This window comes from Natator depressus, chromosome 2 (genome assembly GCF_965152275.1).
Source record: "Natator depressus isolate rNatDep1 chromosome 2, rNatDep2.hap1, whole genome shotgun sequence".
Classification (NCBI taxonomy): domain Eukaryota; kingdom Metazoa; phylum Chordata; order Testudines; family Cheloniidae; genus Natator; species Natator depressus.
This window is the reverse complement of record NC_134235.1, coordinates 143,728,451-143,746,081: the sequence shown is the minus strand read 5'-3', so window position 1 is coordinate 143,746,081 and position 17,631 is coordinate 143,728,451. Positions and strand designations below refer to the sequence as shown.

General features: G+C 41.9%; 1 protein-coding gene and 1 long non-coding RNA gene across 2 annotated transcripts in view; one reads left to right on the top strand and one right to left on the bottom strand.

Moving 5' to 3' along the window:
* Positions 1–8,439, top strand: part of LOC141982756 (uncharacterized) — a 57,939-nt gene extending 49,500 nt beyond the window's left edge. The window contains exons 3-4 of the long non-coding RNA XR_012638216.1: positions 6,338–6,498; positions 8,275–8,439. This is a non-coding gene — a long non-coding RNA (uncharacterized LOC141982756). The remainder of the gene's footprint in view (positions 1–6,337; positions 6,499–8,274) is intronic.
* LOC141982751 (sodium-dependent neutral amino acid transporter B(0)AT1) overlaps positions 1–17,631 on the bottom strand; it is an 84,399-nt gene that overhangs the window by 24,632 nt on the left and 42,136 nt on the right. The window contains exons 4-7 of the mRNA XM_074945082.1: positions 9,281–9,462; positions 8,297–8,407; positions 6,837–6,949; positions 2,262–2,390 (exon numbers count right to left, since the gene is read on the bottom strand). Of these exons, the coding sequence (XP_074801183.1) occupies positions 2,262–2,390; positions 6,837–6,949; positions 8,297–8,407; positions 9,281–9,462 (535 nt within the window). The remainder of the gene's footprint in view (positions 1–2,261; positions 2,391–6,836; positions 6,950–8,296; positions 8,408–9,280; positions 9,463–17,631) is intronic.

The following is a 17,631-nucleotide window of genomic DNA, read 5'->3' as shown; positions in this document are numbered from 1 at the left end:
CCTTTATCATTTTTGTTGCTCTCCTCCAATTTGTCCACATCTTTCCTAAACTGTGGTGCCCAGAACTGTATACAGTGCTCCATCTGAGGCCTCACCAGTATTAAGTAGAGTGAGACAATTACCTCCAATGTCTTACACACAACATTCCTGTTAATATACTTCAAAATGATACTTCACAATTGCATCACACTATTGATTTTCATTCAATCTGTGATCCACTATAACCCCCAGATCCTTCTCATATGTGTGACTTCTCATAGGAGTACATTAATAGTCCTTTTTTTACTAATTGATAAAATCTGGTACGTATCTGATAATGGTATTTATTTCTTAGTTGATTCTCAGCTTCCCAAAGGTTATGCAAGTGAACCAAGAGTTTTGGGCCTAGTGAGAATCAAATAGATTCTCCCACCACAAGCCATGTACTAAATTTGAATTTGAGGATAGCTTAGCAAACTGGGATGGCCCCACCACATTAACAATTCCACAAAAAGTGGTAAATCCAGCCCATATGGATTGTATAGGTTTCTCATTCTACAGATCCAATCCACATATCTGAGGAGGGTAGATGCATAGCTCTGCACTTTGAGCTGTTTATTTTTGAGGATGTGCCCCAAAGTGCACACACAATTGTTTGCTCCCACAAAGTACTCATATAGGTATGTGCATATTCAAATCTGCACACAGACATCTGGAGACCCGGGACTGAAAATCTGCCCCTAAATTATGATAAAGAAAAATTATCTAAATCCTGTTCAAATAAACCAAAGTAAAATTACTCACCTGTTCCCACTTGGGTCATGTATAAGCGTATAATAGGGTATACCAGCCATTCTTGCATTTATTATGCAGACATTTTGGGTCAAATAAGGATTTTAATTACTCTTTTTACAATATTTATTGGTAATAGTGAATACGAATATATTCAAAATTATGTTAACTTTTACAATTAATAAATTGTAAAAAATAAATTTTACATTCATAAATAGATATCAGCAGAACTGGTTCCGCAAAATAGTTGGGACATATTCATTGCTGGTGTGAGCTTTAATCAATTTTTGTCTAAATCTTCCATGGAAAAGTTCAAATTTTCTTTCAAAAAATCAAAAACTGAAATTCTACAATTCAGAAATTATGCCAGGGCCTCGTGAGAGTTGTAGTTATGGTTTCTCATGCTACCATTCACCTTTATAGCCTGGGTTCTATGGATGGATTATATCTCCTGTGATGCAGCATGGTCTCACCTCACAGTGAGGGGAAATGGCTGCATCATGGGAGTCCCCAGTTTTGGTGCATCGTGGGAGATATAGTCCAGCTGAGGAGCCTAGTTTATACAGGAGAATGGGGACCTGAGGAAACCAAACTATAACTCTCATGACAAACCATAGCAGGATAACTGAATCAGTAGGGGCTAGAGAGAGCTCAGTGGTTTGAGCATTGGCCTGCTAAACCTAGGGTTGTGAGTTCAATCTTTGAGGGAGCCACTTAAGGACCTGGGGAAACCCTGATATTCTACGAAATAGTTTGGGTTCTGGCTAACTTATTTTTGGTTTTCAGGAATGAAAATTCAGTGGAAAACAATTCCTTTTCACATACACACACAAAAAAAATGGTTTGGTGGATAACCCAATTTTCTGCAAAAATATTTTCACTGAAATATTTGACCAGTCCTGAATTCAGTGGTTTATGCCTGATTATGCTAATGGTAAATTGTCTCATTACATGTAAAACTATAGTTATTTCAGTATTCATGGTGGGTATTTTGCCAATTTGATCTACCTCTGTGCCAATGGAAATTGCCTCCTTAATAGCTATTTCTGAAAGAACTATATTGACAAAATTATCTCACAAAATGGAATATCAATGACTGGATGGTTTTAACTCTTTAAAACATCACTGTTCAGAACTTTCAAAGGTTAGGGTGGCTATAGGTGGAAAAGGAGGACTGGTCAAACAACTGCCACTCATTATGGTACCATCATTTTGGTTTATTTACTTTTCATTTACAATGAAATAAACACATCTTAGAAAATCAGATGATCAAAAGTTATTGATCTTGGACATGATCATGATTTTTGTTTAAGTTACAGTCAACAATATGGGACCAGATCCTGTAACTGGTCCATAGGGCTCCTTGTGCAAGCAAGTGCTATTCACATGAATAACAGAATAATTCTAACTGAACTAATGGTGTGGAAAGGCAGGCTGCTTCCACTCATGCTAAACAAAAGTCTGTGTAATTAGGTTTTATTACAATTTACCCGTTGAAACAGTCATCATATCTCTTTGTTGCCCTGAACCCAATGATGGAGTATATGACAGTTGCTGCATAAATGGATGTGAAACCATTGATTATAGAGATAATCACAGCATCTTTCTCACAGTTGTTGCTGTAAATCAAAAGACAGAAACATCAGTGAATTTTCCCCAATATATATATAATATTAAAAATTGATTATTGGGATTATCACAGGATCAGGACACTAATTTATATGTATATAAAAAGTTCTCTGAGAGTTTAGAAACAAATCTGTTAACTAGGTTGAGATAAACTTAATTAAAAACTGTATCCTCAAGAACTTTAACATTGCTCAGTCATTTTTGTCTTTAATTAGATTGAAGGAATAACACAGCTACATCAAACTTTCAATACAGTTAAAATTAATCAATCATGTGCAAAGGTTATACTTGAAGAAATAAAGTTGTAATTAAGCTAAATTATCGATATGTCAGAGGATAAATTAGAATAAGAACATAAGAACGGCCATATTGGGTCAGACCAAAAGTCGACCTAGACCAGTATCCTGTCTTCTGATGGCGGCCAATGCCAGTTGCCCCAGAGGGAAAGAACAGAACAGATAATCATCAAGTGATCCATCTTGTCACCTGTTCCCAGCTTCTGACAAACAGGTTAGGGACACCATCCTGGCTAATAGCCATCAATGGACCTATCCTCCATGAACTTATCTAGTTCTTTTTTGAACCCTGTTGTAGTCTTGGCCTTCATAACATCCTCTGGCAAAGAGTTCCACAGGTTGTCTGTGCATTATGTGAAGAAATACTTCCTTTTGTTTGTTTTAAACCTGTTGCCCATTAATTTAATTTAGTGACTCCTAGTTCTTGTGTTATGTGAATGTAAGAATATAGAATGTAAGAGTATTGCTGTCATTCGCATGCTTGCAAGATGGTTTTGTTGCGGGAAGGGGAAAGGGTATGAATAATGTGACTTTTCCTAATCACTGTGACAGAGTGTCAGCCCTAGTGACCAGTTTATATTTTACCCCTTACAAATCATGAACTCTTGCATAGCTTATATTTGTTTTAAGGTTATCTATACAATTAAAAAAAGGCTAGAAACTTTTTTTTAAAAAATTATCATTGACTTGTATCTATCCCCCAAAATCATGGGGACTCTGCAGCTAGAGGCCCTGAGGGCCCCAAATGCCAGTTATCTGTGTGTGTAAATGAAAGCTATCTCTGGCACAAAGAGCACACCTACATTTTTGAGGCGTATTTCACCTGTATTTGAAAACTTCACCTCGGATAAGAGATACTCACAACGATCATGAAACAATGAGAAATTCTGTGCATTCACATCCGGAATAGTGTGCTCAAATAAGGCACGATGCATCATATACACTGTGACAGATATTGCAACCTCATGCAATATCTTTGGGGACCATATTGTATTAAGTTTATATATCACCGTGGGCCATAGATTATATGAAACTCCAAGGAAGAGGGTTATCACAGCTACTCCATGAACCAAAGCAGTGGGGAGTGATTAAAGTGAATCACTTTGTAAACACTTCCAGAGAGGTATCACCCCCTGGGAGGTTTGCATATTCTGGTTCATACTGGGTTTCCCAGAGACCAAGAGACAAAGAAAGGGATTTTTTTTATAAAAAGGCTGGGTTTAAACTGACTCAGGGACTTCTTTCTCATCCAGCAAACAAACGCCTGATAAATTTAGTGTGCTTAAATCTGTTTATTGTTGTTATGTTTTCTCTGTATGATTTTACTTTAAGAATAAATGTTCTTGCTGAGAAAAAGCTGTGAAGTAACCTGTAACTGCTGGCAGTACACAGTTCATAGCCCTTGGAGAGAAAGCAACATACAGGCACTGGTTGTTAGGAAGGCTGGCTTACTGGGGATATCACAGGGAGCTGAGCCACCTTAAAACTTTCTGATCAGAAGAGAGTGGGACGAGGATCCCTGCCTAGAGACAGGTGACTGCTAGAGACCTGAGAACCTGACTAGGCACTCCTGGTGTGGACCATGGAGAGGAGTGGATACAGATGCAGTACCCTGAAACCGTGACACACATTACATACATTCATAGAGTTTAAGGCCAGAAAGGACTATTAAGTTATCTAGTGTAAACTTCTGTGTCTCACCTGCCACTAAATTTCATCAGGTTTCAGAGCTATAGCTCACGAAAGCTTATGCTCAAATAAATTGGTTAGTCTCTAAGGTGCCATTAGTACTCCTTTTCTTTTTTGTAAATTTCATCAGTTACCCCTGTATTAAACCCATAACATTTTGTATAATGAGAATCCAATAGCAAATGGGCACAACTGATATTTGATTACAGAGTGCCTGTAACTTTCTGGTTAGTATAACTCAACCCCCAACTCCATCCATTTGTCATCATTTCTATTGACTTGATAATATATTTTATCTCTCAGTGTATGTAATGTATTTCTTGAGACCAAATCCTGCAATCTTTAGTTTGTCGATTCAGACAAAAAACTCATTAAAGAAGTTAAAGGGAGTTTTGCTTCAATAAAGTGAAGGAAGAAATGCATTATCTGGACACTGAAAAATCAAAGGACTACATTGTCCACTATGTATCAGAGGGGTAGCCGTGTTAGTCTTTATCCACAAAAACAACAGGGAGTCCAGCGGCACCTTAAAGACTAACAGATTTATTTGGGCATAAGCTTTTGTGGGTAGAAAACCCACTTCTTCAGTTGCATGGAGTGAAAATTGAAGATACAGGCATAAATATATATAGGCACATGAAGAGAAGGAAGTTACCTTACAAGTGGAGAACCAGTGCTGAAGGCCAATTCAGTCAACATGGATGTGGTCCACTCCCAATAATTGATGAGGAGGTGTAGATCGTTGATGATGTGCTGGAGAGGTTTTAGCGGAAGGCTGTACGTGATGGCCAGTGGGGTTCTGTCATTTTCCTTGTTGGGCCTGTCCTGTAGTAGGTGACTTCTGGGTACCCATCTCCCTCTGTCAATCTGTTTCCTCACTTCCCCAGGTGGATATTGTAGTTACTTACTACAGGACAGGCCCAACAAGGAAAATACACCACTGGCCATCACGTACAGCCCCCGGCTAAAACCTCTCCAATGCATCATCAATGATCTACAGCCTATTGTGGAAAACGATCCCCCACTCTCACAGGCCTTGGGAGGCAGGCCAATCCTCACTTACAGACAGCCCCCCAACCTGAAGCAAAAACTCACCAGCAACTACACACCACACCACAGAAACACTAACCCAGGAACCAATCCCTGTAACAAACCCCATTGCCTTCTCTGTCCCCATATCTACTCTAGCGACACCATCATAGGGCCCAGACACACCATCAGGGGCTCATTCACCTGCACAGCTACTAGTGTGATATATGCCTTCATGTGCCAGCAATGCCCCTCTGCCATGTACATTTGGCCAACCTGGACAGTCTCTGCTTAAAAGGATAAATGGACACAAATCAGACATCAGGAATGATAACATACAAAAGCCAGTAGGAGAACACTTCAATCTCCCTGGACATTCAATAACAGGTTTAAAAGTAGCCATTTTTCAACCACAAAACTTCAAAAACAGACTTCAAAGAGAAACTGCAGAGCTACAATTCATTTGCCATTAATTTGGGCTTGAATAGGGACTGGGAGTGGCTCGCTCACTACAAAAGCAATTTTCCTTCTCTTGGTATTGACTCCTCCTCATCAATTATTGGGAGTGAATCACATCCACCCTGACTGAATGGCCTTCAGCACTGGTTCTCCACTTGTAAGGTAACTCCCTTCTCTTCATGTGCCAAAATATATTTTTGCCTGTATCTGCAATTTTCACTCCATGCATCTGAGGAAGTGGGTTCTTTACCCACGATAGCTTATGCCCACAGAAATCTGTTAGTCTTTAAGGTGCCACCGGACTCCTCATTGTTATTGTCCACTATGTGTGGAGAAAACTCGGGTATAGTATATGAATTGCCATGAACTGCCCAAAGATGGAATTTCTTTAGAACTGTCCTATTTAGGGAGCAGGGATTACCCAGCTGCAGACTTGACTTGGATTCTTCTCCTTACATTTACAGAGTTGTTGAGCCCAACAGAGGCTCTGGCTATCTATGCAAGAACCTTGTGACTGTGCACTGCTTCTGGACCCCATGGCATGATGCGTTCTGAACAAACCAAGTTTCCACCGACTGGCCTATTTTGCCATTTCCTCCCCTGCTTTACAGCTTTGCTCTGAAGGGTGAGGGAGGGAAAGGGGGAGGAAACATTCAGTATGTAGTGACTCACATCATACAGGTTTATGCTGAATTCATTAGTATTATAGTGCATTGGTGTGCTCTGCTAGGATATGAGAAAAGAACAAGGGCTTCCAAAGGATGAAGAGAAAAGAGGATTGAAGTTGTACTCTTTTATCCCTCCAAAGAAGATGTGCTGGGTCTGAGTCTTCTCAACTGTTGGAGCTGAGAACCATCCAGCCCTAAATAATTATGCAATTAAAGGGCAGAATCTAACTGCAACACTTTATCTCAAATAATGAAATACTGATATCAAATTGTACTTTTTGTGCTTGCTACTTACTGGATGGAATTGTAACTAGAGAAGGAGATGAGGCCTCCGAAGGCAAGGGAGAAAGAGTAGAATACCTGGGCTCCAGCATCCAGCCATGTGACTGGGTTAGCCAATTCAGTAACCTGAGGTATCAGACAAAAGGTTTCATGAATGTATAATATGACATCTTATGATGTATAAATATTACAGCTTATGCTGAATATCAGAAAGTCATAATAGTGACTGGAACAAGATCATTGGAGAGATGGTACATAGTTAATTCTCACTCTTAAAACATAGACTGCAAACAAAATGAGTGCTTTTATAAACTACTTTTCTTTGTGTTTCCTGTGTGTTAAAATTAAATATAAGTAAAATTAAATAAACAAATATATACAAAGACAAGATTATGCAAATAATTGTCTCCCTGTAGGTGACAGTAGATTTCTTATCTCTTTCCTCCAAAAAGTGTTTAAGTTGTACCACTTAATACTGATTGATCAGTAGATAAACCCTGATATCTGGGCTTCCCATGGCAGCTGAACACTTATTTTAGTGAGAAACTGCTCTGAAAATAAACCATTTTAATACAGATATCTGGACAGAAAATTCCAAGATAGGACTATAATCCCATCCTAATTCCACCATTTATGTTTGAAACTCAGGCCAAGTGCTTTCTACTGGTAGAGTATGGAAGCATTCTAGAAGCAGAATGTAGTAGGAGGTAAGAAAATAGTTCACATTGTTCTGGAATGATCCCTCTGGCCCATTCAGGAGTTCAGCAACATAATTTGAGGGTAGCATATATTCTTTCATGTCTGAAAGAATAATCAGCATGATATGGTGATCGGTTTGAGACCGTAATCACCACTACAACAGAAGACCCAAATGGCTAGCATGCAATTATTAACAATTTCCTAATGTGTTCCTCTAATGAAGTCGTTCCAAAACTTGGTTCATGGCTTGTTCAGGGTAAGCCCGTGGTGGGCCGCAAGATGCTTTGTTTGGCCGGGAAAGGGACCTGCCAGTGGGAGTTGCGAGCAGCCTTACCTGTAGACACTCAGGTAAACTCATAGACTACCAGGGTTGGAAGGAACCTCAGGAGGTCATCTAGTCCAACCCCCCTGCTCAAAGCAGGATCAATCCCCAATTCTTGCCCCAGATCCCAAATGGCCCTCTCAAGGATTGAACTCACAACCCTGGGTTTAACAGACCAAAGCTCAACCCACTGAGCTATCCCTCCCCCCAGCTTCTCCAAGGCCGCCAGCAGCTTACCATGAACAAGCCGCGAACCAAGTTTGGGAACCACTGCGTCTAATGCAAAGAAGGGCTCTACCATCCAACTCAAGCCTTAAGGAAATGGCTTTTAGGATGCCTGAAGGATAGTCAGAATACATATTGATGGAAGGGGTTTATTTTCTACTTGTCATTAATGATACAGATATCTACTTAATGGCCTCATTCACAGACAAAAGAATCCAATCACTTACATTGGGAGTGAAGAGATATACAATTCCACTGACTGACCCTTTCAATGTCAAGCCACAGATCAGGAAAATGGTAAGCACAACGTAAGGAAGAGTTGATGTTACATACACTGCCTGGAGGAGGAACATGTAAATATTTTAAAATATGAGATAAATACTGTTTCGTGAAAAATAGCATAGAAAGAAGGAAATGAGAGGAGAAAACAATGAAATGTGAAACAACAGATAAACAACAGAAAAAAAGTGTCAAATTGGTCATGAGTAACATACTGTTGGAACTCTTATGTTTGAGAAATGCAGTACACGTATATTTTGAATTATTAATATATATATTTTGAGTCAGTGCTCAATTTAAGACAGGTTGTAACTCTTCAGCATTGAAATCAGGTCATTCTGTCATGACCACTAACTATGGGGGGGAAATCTACAACCTGATGTCTGATTATTACTGTTGATAATTAGGGGCTATTACAAAAATTTGGGAGCTGCTGAATGTGCAACATTTTTAAAAATCAGGATACTTATTTAAGTGCTTAACTGTGCACTTAGGAGCCTAACTTTAGGTACTCATTTTTTAAAACCTTGGATTTGGTATTTAGATAGTAAGTATTGAGGGATGAGCACAAACCCAAATAAGGACATACACATATGATTTGAGAATGGTCATAGCAAAAAGAACATTGGATCTTGGATCCTTCATTAAAGACATCTTAAAGGTAAATAAGTACAGAATGAGAGCAAGGCTTGTTGAGATCAGGGAGCTGGATCCTACTGAATCCACACATAAATTGAATCCCCATCCATCCTACTTCCCTGTTCAAAAGGATTGCTGAGATATAATTTTTTTTAATTGACATTGGCAATAATATTACTTTTGCTTATGAAATATGTAGCTTTTATAATGTGACTAGTTTCACATGTCCGCCTGTTAAATAGGGAATCACAATAGAATTTGTATATCTCACTCTCATATAAAACAAAATGTACCTTTCCTGTTGTTTCAATGCCTCTGATTGTGCACACATACAGTACTCCCCAGGCACATGTTAAACACAGTAAAAGCCACCACTGTATGGTGCCTGAATCATCAATGGAAGTGGAAATATTTAAAGTTTCTCTATACCAGAAATAATCTACAGGAGAACTCTTGGCACACTCTTCTACATAACCTGTAACCATAAAACAAATGGTCATTCAGTAAATTTATTATAGATATGTAAAATAATTATACACTGATGGTCTAATTCTATCCTAAATTACACAACTGTAATCCCACTGAAATTTGGTTGGTAAGTCTCAGAACCTCTTAGAACCTGGTTCCATGGGAAACTAATAGATTCTTACAGAAGGCCAGCCTAATGGCAATTCTCATAGAGATTTTGTTGTTTTATTAAACCTGTTGTTTTATTAAGTCTGTGAAGCTGAATAGGAGAAAGACTCTTGTATATGAGTTTCCTTTCCCGCCTTTTATTGACTGGCTATGAGGCGGTTATGGTGGCTTGGGGAGAAGAAAAGGGGAGGGAAGTTATGAAAACAGGTACCATTTCTACAGTATGTATTTTGGATTTTTTTTCAAATAAAAGAGATGTGTGCATGGGTGTTCTTCAGGGAGAGCCTCCTTCTCCAAACTCAATTTTAAAAAAAACCTTTGAGCCTTCCATTGTTTTTATCTTGCAAGAGATCTTTTCTGAGAATTCCCTTCTGGAATGTCCTTGAAGCAAGAGTCCCTATTGCCATTAATTGCCCTCTTTCTTCTCAATATAAAGGGCACAATTCTAGAGTTGGAACAATGTACAGGTGGATCTACTGATTGTTGATCTCTCTGCATGAACAGGTAAGTTTGGCTAAATGTAAATGTATACATCTAAAAACAAAGAAAATAGTGATATGATAAAGGAGTCTATCCTGGGAAGTAGTGACTCTGATAAAGATTTGAGGGTCATGGTGGATAAGCAGCTGAACATGAGCTCCCAGTGCAGAAAGATGAATGCAATGCAGACCAGAAAGATGAATGTAATCCTTGGATTCATACAGAGGGGAATCTTGAGGAGGAGTAGGGAGGTTTGTATTTGGCACTGGTACATCAGCTGCTGAAATATTGTGTCCAGTTTTGGTGTCCATAGTTCAAGAAGGATGTTGAGAAAGGTTCAGGGAAGAGCCACGAGAATGATTAAAGGATTAGAAACCATGCTTTATAGTGACAGACTGAAGGAGCTCAATATTTAGCTTAATAAAGAGAATAAAGGGTGACATGATTGCAGTCTATAAGTATCTACTTGGGGAAAAATATTTAATAATGGGTTCTTCTGTCTAGCAAATAAAGGTATAATACGATCCAATGGCTGGAAATTGAAGCTAGACAATAAGGCATACATTTTTAATGGTGATAATAATTAATCATTGGAACAATTTAGCAATGGTTGTGGTGGATTCTCTCACACTGAACATTTTAAAATCAAGATTAGGTGTTTTTCTAAAACAGACACTCTGGGAATTATTTTGGGGAAGTTCTGTGGCCTGTGTTATACAGAGTGCTTCCTGTCACAGGGCAGCCAGCACCAGTACTCAACGTCAGGGAGACCTGACTCTAGAGAAGAAGCAATGCATTGGACTCACAGTCCAAGATATGCCAGGCTGATGGCCACCAAGCTGCAATTGTGGAAAATGAACTAGGCTACAGGACAAGTTCCCAGGAGCTGAAACAGAGCCCTGCGGTTCCTGACAGAGCACTCTAGAAAGCACAGCCAGACATGATTAATTTAATAGACATCAGAAAGTTACAGGAGGTGAAAGTCACTGTGGATGGACAACACATACTGGAGCAGAAAGGCAGCGCTTCACTGAAGGATTTGAAGTAGCAGCTGAACCTGAAGTGGAAGCAAACAGCAACATCCCCACCAGCTCCAGCAACTGCTGTTGGAGGTTGAGCTAAAATGGGAGATGAAGAAAGAAGAGAAAGAGGCTGCTAAAGAAGCAACTTGGGAGTCTGGAGATGGCGAAGCAACTCAAGACCTCCCAGCTTCAGAGCTGAATAAGCTCACCAATAAACTGAAGCATAAGCATCAACAGCTACAGTTGGAGAAGGAAGCTCTTTACAATGATAGCAGGACCAAAATCAATGAGCTTCAACAAAGGACAAATGACAAGCTGAAACCACAATCAGAAACTTGGGTGGGAGAGGGATAGCTCAGTGGTTTGAGCATTGGCCTGCTAAACCCAGGGTTGTGAGTTCAATCCTTGAGGGGGCCATTTAGGAATAATCTGGGGAAAAAATTGGGGATTGGTCCTGCTTTGAGCAGGGGGTTGGACTAGATGATCTCCTGAGGTCCCTTCCAACCTATGATTCTATGAAACTGCAACAGCGAAACCATCTCTCTCTGGTGTGTGGGACCAGCTGCAAAGCCAGCAGAAGCAGCATGAAGTGGCTCTGCAAGCCCTCCAGGACCAGATCTGGACACTGAAGATCCAGGAGATGAAGCTGCTAGGGGACCAGAACACAGTGCAAAGCCTAGAACTGCAACAGCGGCAGAATGAGGAGGCAATTGTGGGCAACAGGATGACATCAACACCTAACTACAGGAATCCTCCTAAGTCAAGGGCCCCCTCCTGTAAGCAAGTTAAGGAACTGAAAGGACTAAAATAGTCCAGGAGAGAGAAGAGCTGTGTGAAGAGGGCATGAATATGGACATTGAGATGGAAAACATGGTAACTGTTTACTAAGGGGCTTACGTCCCCACAGGGTAGTGGACAACAGTCCAAGCATTCTGGAAGATGGTGCAGGGAGATGGATTCACAACTCAGTGAAGGACTTATAATCAGCGCCTGCCAATACAGAATTGACTATAGAAGCTGCAGTATTGGTGGTAACCTCTACAACTACCCAAGCAAACCCAACTCCTCATGGACAAGGTTAGAAGACAACCTTAGAAAACATGGTTGCTAGAGCCCACAGGGCAAAGTAGAAATCATAGAAGAATCACAGAATCATAGAAGAGTAGGGTTGGAAGATACCTCAGGAGGTGATCTATTCCAATCCCCTGCTCAAAGCAGGACCAACACCAACTAAATCATCCCACCCAGGGCTTTGTCAAGTCGGGCCATAAAAACATCTAAGAGTGGATGTCATAAATATAAAGGGAAGGGTAAACCCCTTTAAAATCCCTCCTGGCCAGAGGAAAAATCCTCTCACCTGTAAAGGGTAAGAAGCTAAAGGTAACCTCGCTGGCATCTGACCAAAATGGCCAATGAGGAGACAAGATACTTTCAAAAGCTGGGAGGAGGGAGAGAAACAAAGGGTCTGTGTCTGTCTGTATGCTGCTTTTGCCGGGGATAGAACAGGAATGGAGTCTTAGAACTTTTAGTAAGTAATCTAGCTAGGTATGTGTTAGATTATGATTTCTTTAAATGGCTGAGAAAAGAACTGTGCTGAATAGAATGACTATTCCTGTCTGTGTACCTTTTTTGTAACTTAAGGTTTTGCCTAGAGGGATTCTCTATGTTTTGAATCTAATTACCCTGTAAGGTATCTACCATCCTGATTTTACAGAGGTGATTCCTGTACTTCTATTAAAAGTCTTCTTGTAAAAAAACTGAATGCTTTTTCATTGTTCTCAGATCCAAGGGTTTCGGTCTGTGGTCACCTATGCAAATTGGTGAGGATTTTTACCAAACCTTCCCCAGGAAGTGGGGTGCAAGGGTTGGGAGGATTTTGGGGGGAAAGACGTGTCCAAACTACGTTTCCCAGTAAACCCAGTTAAAGTTTGGTGGTGGCAGTGGAAATCCAGGGTCAAAGGATAAAATTAATTTGTACCTTGGGGAAGTTTTAACCTAAGCTGGTGAAAGTAAGCTTAGGAGGTTTTCGTGCAGGTCCCCACATCTGTACCCTAGAGTTCAGAGTGGGGGAGGAACCTTGACAGTGGAGATTCCACCACCTCCTAGGTAACCCATTCCAGTGCCTCACTAGTGAAATAGTTTTTCCTAATATCCAATCTAGACCTCCCCCACTGCAACTTGAGACCATTGCTTCTTGTTCTGCCATCTGCCACCACTGAGAACAGCCTAGTTCCACCCTCTTTGGAACCCCCCTTCAGATAGTTGAAGGCTGCTATCAAGTCCTCCCTCACTCTTCTCTTCTGCAGACTAAATAAGCCCAGTTCCCTCAGCCTCTCTTCATAAGTCATGTTCCCCAGCCCCAGAATCATTTTTGTTGCCCTCCGCTGGACTCTCTCCAATATGTCCACATACTTTCTGTATTGGGGGCCCAAAACTGGACACAATACTAAAGATGTGCCCTCACCAGTGCCGAATAGGGGGGAATAATCACTTCCCTCGATCTGCTGGCAATGCTCCTACTAATGCAGCCCAATATGCCATTAGCATTCTTGGCAACAGGGGCACACTCTTGGCTCATATCCAGTTTCTCACCCACTGTAATCCCCAGGTCCTTTTCTGTAGAACTACCGCTTGGCCAGTCGGTCCCCAGCCTGTAGCAGTGCATGGGATTCTTCCGTCCTAAGTGCAGAACTCTGCACTTGTATTTGTTGAACCTCATCAGATTTATTTTGACCCAATCCTCCAATTTGTTTAGGTGACTCTGGACCCTATCCCTACACTCCGGCATATCTTCCTCTCCCCCATCTTAGTGTCATTCGCAAACTTACTGAGGGTGCAATCTATCCTGTCATCCAGATCATTAAAGAAGATGTTGAACAAAACTGTCCCCAGAACCGACCCCTGGGGCTCTCTGCTTGATCCCGGCTGCCAACTAGACATCAAGCTGTTGATCACTACCCGTTGAGCCCAATGATCTAGCCAGCTTTCTATCCACATTATAGTCCATTCAGCCAATCCATACTTCTTTAACTTGCTGGCAAGAATACTGTGGGAGACCATTATCAAAAGCTTTGCTAAAGTCAAGGTATATCACCTCCACCACTTTTCCCATATCCACAGAGCCAGTTATCTCATCATAGAAGGCAATCAGGATGGTCAGGCATGACTTGCCCTTGGTGAATCCATGTTGACTGTTCCTGATCACTTTCCTCTCCTCCAAGTGCTTCAAAATGGAATCCTTGAGGACCTGCTGCATGATTTTTCCGGGGACTGAGATGAGGCTGATCGGATTCTCCTTCTTCCCTTTCTTAAAGATGGGCACTATATTTGCCTTTTTCCAGTCATCCGGGACCTCCCCCAATCGCCACGACTTTTCAAAGATAATGGCCAATGGCTCTGCAATCACATCCGCCAACTCCCTCAGCACCCTTGGATGCATTGCATACGGCCCCACAGACATGGGCATGTGCAGCTTTTCTAAATAGTCCTTCACCTGTTCTTTCACCACTGAGGGCTACTCACTTCCTCCCCATACTGTGCTGCCCAGTGCAGCAGTTTGAGAGCTGATCTTGTCTGTGAAGACCGAGGCAAAAAAAGCATTGAGTATTTCAGCTTTTTCCACATCATCTGTCACTAGGTTGCCTCCCCCATTCAGTAAAGGTCCCACATTTTCCGTGACCTTCTTGTTGCTACCATACCTACAGAAACCCTTCTTGTTACCCTTCACATCCCTTGCTAGCTGCAACTCCAATTGTGCTTTGGCTTCTCTGATTACACCCGTGCATGCTGGAGCAATATTTTTATATGCCTCCCTAGTCATCTGTCCAAGTTTCTACTTCTTGTAAGCTTCCTTGTTGTGTTTAAGCTCACCAAAGATTTCACTGTTAAGCCAAGCTGGTCACCCGCCATATTTGCTGTTCTTTCTGCACATCAGGATGGTTTGTTCCTGCACCCTCAATAAGGCTTCTTTAGAATACAGCCAGCTGTCCTGGACTCCTTTCCCCCTCATATTAGCCTCCCAGGGGATCCTGCCCATCAGTTCCTTGAGGGAGTCAAAGTCTGCTTTTCTGAAGTCCAGGGTCCATATTCTGCTGTTCTTCTTTTTTCCTTATGTCAGGATCCTGAACTCGACCATCTCATGGTCACTGCTTCCCAGGTTGCCACCCACTTCTACTTCCTCTATCAATTCTTCCGTGTTTGTGAGAAGCAGGTCAAGAGGAGCATGGCCCCTAGTTGGTTCCTCCAGCACTCGCACCAGGAAGTTGTCCCCAACACTCTCCAAAAATGTCCTGCATTGTCTATGCACTGCTGTATTGCTCTTTCAGCAGATGTCAGGGTGATTGGAGTCCCCCATGAAAATGAGGGCCTGTGATCCAGAAACTGCTGTGAATTATCCGAAGAAACCCTCATCTACCTCATCCTCCTGGTCTGACACCTACCACGACATCACCCTTGTTGCTTTTGTCCCTAAACTTACCCCAAAGACTCTCAACAGGCTTTTCTCCAGTTTTATACTGGAGCTCTGATTAATCATACTGCTCTCTTACATACAGTGCAACTCCTCCACCTTTCCTCCCCTGCCTGTCCTCCCTGAATAATTTATACCCATCCATAACAGTGCTCCAGTCATGTGAGTTGCCCAACCAAGTCTCTGTTATTCCAATCACATCATAGTTCCTTGACTGTGCCAGGACTTCCAGTTCTCCCTGCTTGTTTCCCAGGCTTCTTGCACTTGTGTACAGGCACCTAAGATAACTACCCAATTGCCCTGATTTCTCCGTATGAATCAGGAGGCCTCCCCTGTTGCACCCTCCTCCTTTTGTTTCCTCCTGGTATGCTACTTCCTCACTTACCTCAGGGCTTAGGTCTCCATCCCCTGGTGAACCTAATTTAAAGCCCTGCTCACTAGGTTAGCAAGCCTGCTTGCAAAGATGCTCTTCCCTCTCTTCATTAGGTGGATCACATCTCTTCCTAGCAATCCTTCTTCCTGGAACAACATCCCATGGTCGAAGAATCCAAAGCCCTCTCTCTGACACCACCTGCATAACCACATATTTACTTCCACAATTTACTTCCCTACCTGGGCCTTTTCCTTCAACAGGGAGGATGGACGAAAACATGACTTGTGCCTCAAACTCCTTTACCCTTCTTCCTAGAGCCACATAGTCTGCATGACACACTCAAGGTAATTCTTGGCAATGTCGTTGGTGCCCACGTGAAGAAGTAGGAAGGGGTAGCGATCCGAGGGCTTGATCAGTCTTGGCAGCCACTCCATCACATTCTGAATTCTAGCTCCAGGCAAGCAGCACACTTCTCGAGTCTGGTTGGCAGATGGATTACTCCATCCTCATTAGGAGGGAGTCCCTGACCACTACCATCCATCTCCTCCTCTTGGGAGTGGTGGTCGTGGAACCCCACATCCCTAGGACAATGCATCCCATGCCTTCAGGTCAATGGGGTCTCCTTCTGATCACAGCACAATTCAGTGCACTACAGGACCAAAATGTGGGTAGTGCTGAAGGAAATAGAGGAAATACACCCCTCAAGAGACTGTACCCTGTCTCAAGCCATGAAACGAAAGCAAGAGTTAGCCTATCTGATGATAAAAGCAAATGACAGGGAATGACAGTACTTGTTGTTATTGAAGGATCTGAGGGAGCTCCATGAAAAATCCTTCAACAGTCCCATGCTATCAAGACACAAGGTAAGAGAATTGAACTCCTAGAGGGTGACAAGGCAGCCCTCAAGAGGGGATTGAGTCCCAGGAAATGTCAGACAACACAGGACAGATGGGGTGAGGCAGTGCCTCAAACCCCTGAAAGGGAAAGCTGCTAGGCTGGTGAGGAAGAAAGTCATCCCCAAAAAGGAGCTGAAGTATAAGAGGAAGGACTGAGACAGAGATTTTGGAAACAGCAGTACAAAACCCTAATCAAAGTGGAGCTAAAAAGAAGCCTAGCTTAAAGGTAAACTGGGACCCTTCAAGGGAGGAGAGTAAAGGTGATTCTCCAGTGGATAACACCACACATGAAGTGATGTGGATCCAAGAGGCTCAGAAATGGGCTCTCATAAGCTGTTTACTGAAGGCTGTAGGAAAAAAGATTAGATTGGTAATAATCAGAAACTACAAGGGAGAATTAGGCTAGATGTAAGACAACATTAACTCCAAAGGATGTACCTGAAAATCTATCCTGGAAGGCTGTGTCTGAGAAGATCAAGAAGCAGCCTGACTCAGGTTTGCCAATGGTGAGAGACTAATGCTGTTAATTATCTCTGATGCAATCAGAGGACTGGCCATACGAAATGTACAACTGGTTTTGAATTATGATGTACCAAAAACTATAGAGGAGTTTGTTTGCCACACAACCAATGTAGGACTTTGGCGAACATGACTTGCAATATTGTCGTACTTCGGTGATGAGAATAGAAGAATGGTTAAAGGATTTGCAGACTTCCTTGTCAATGAGAAGGACTTCCCTGGCTGGAAGAAATGATTGCTAGGTGACCTA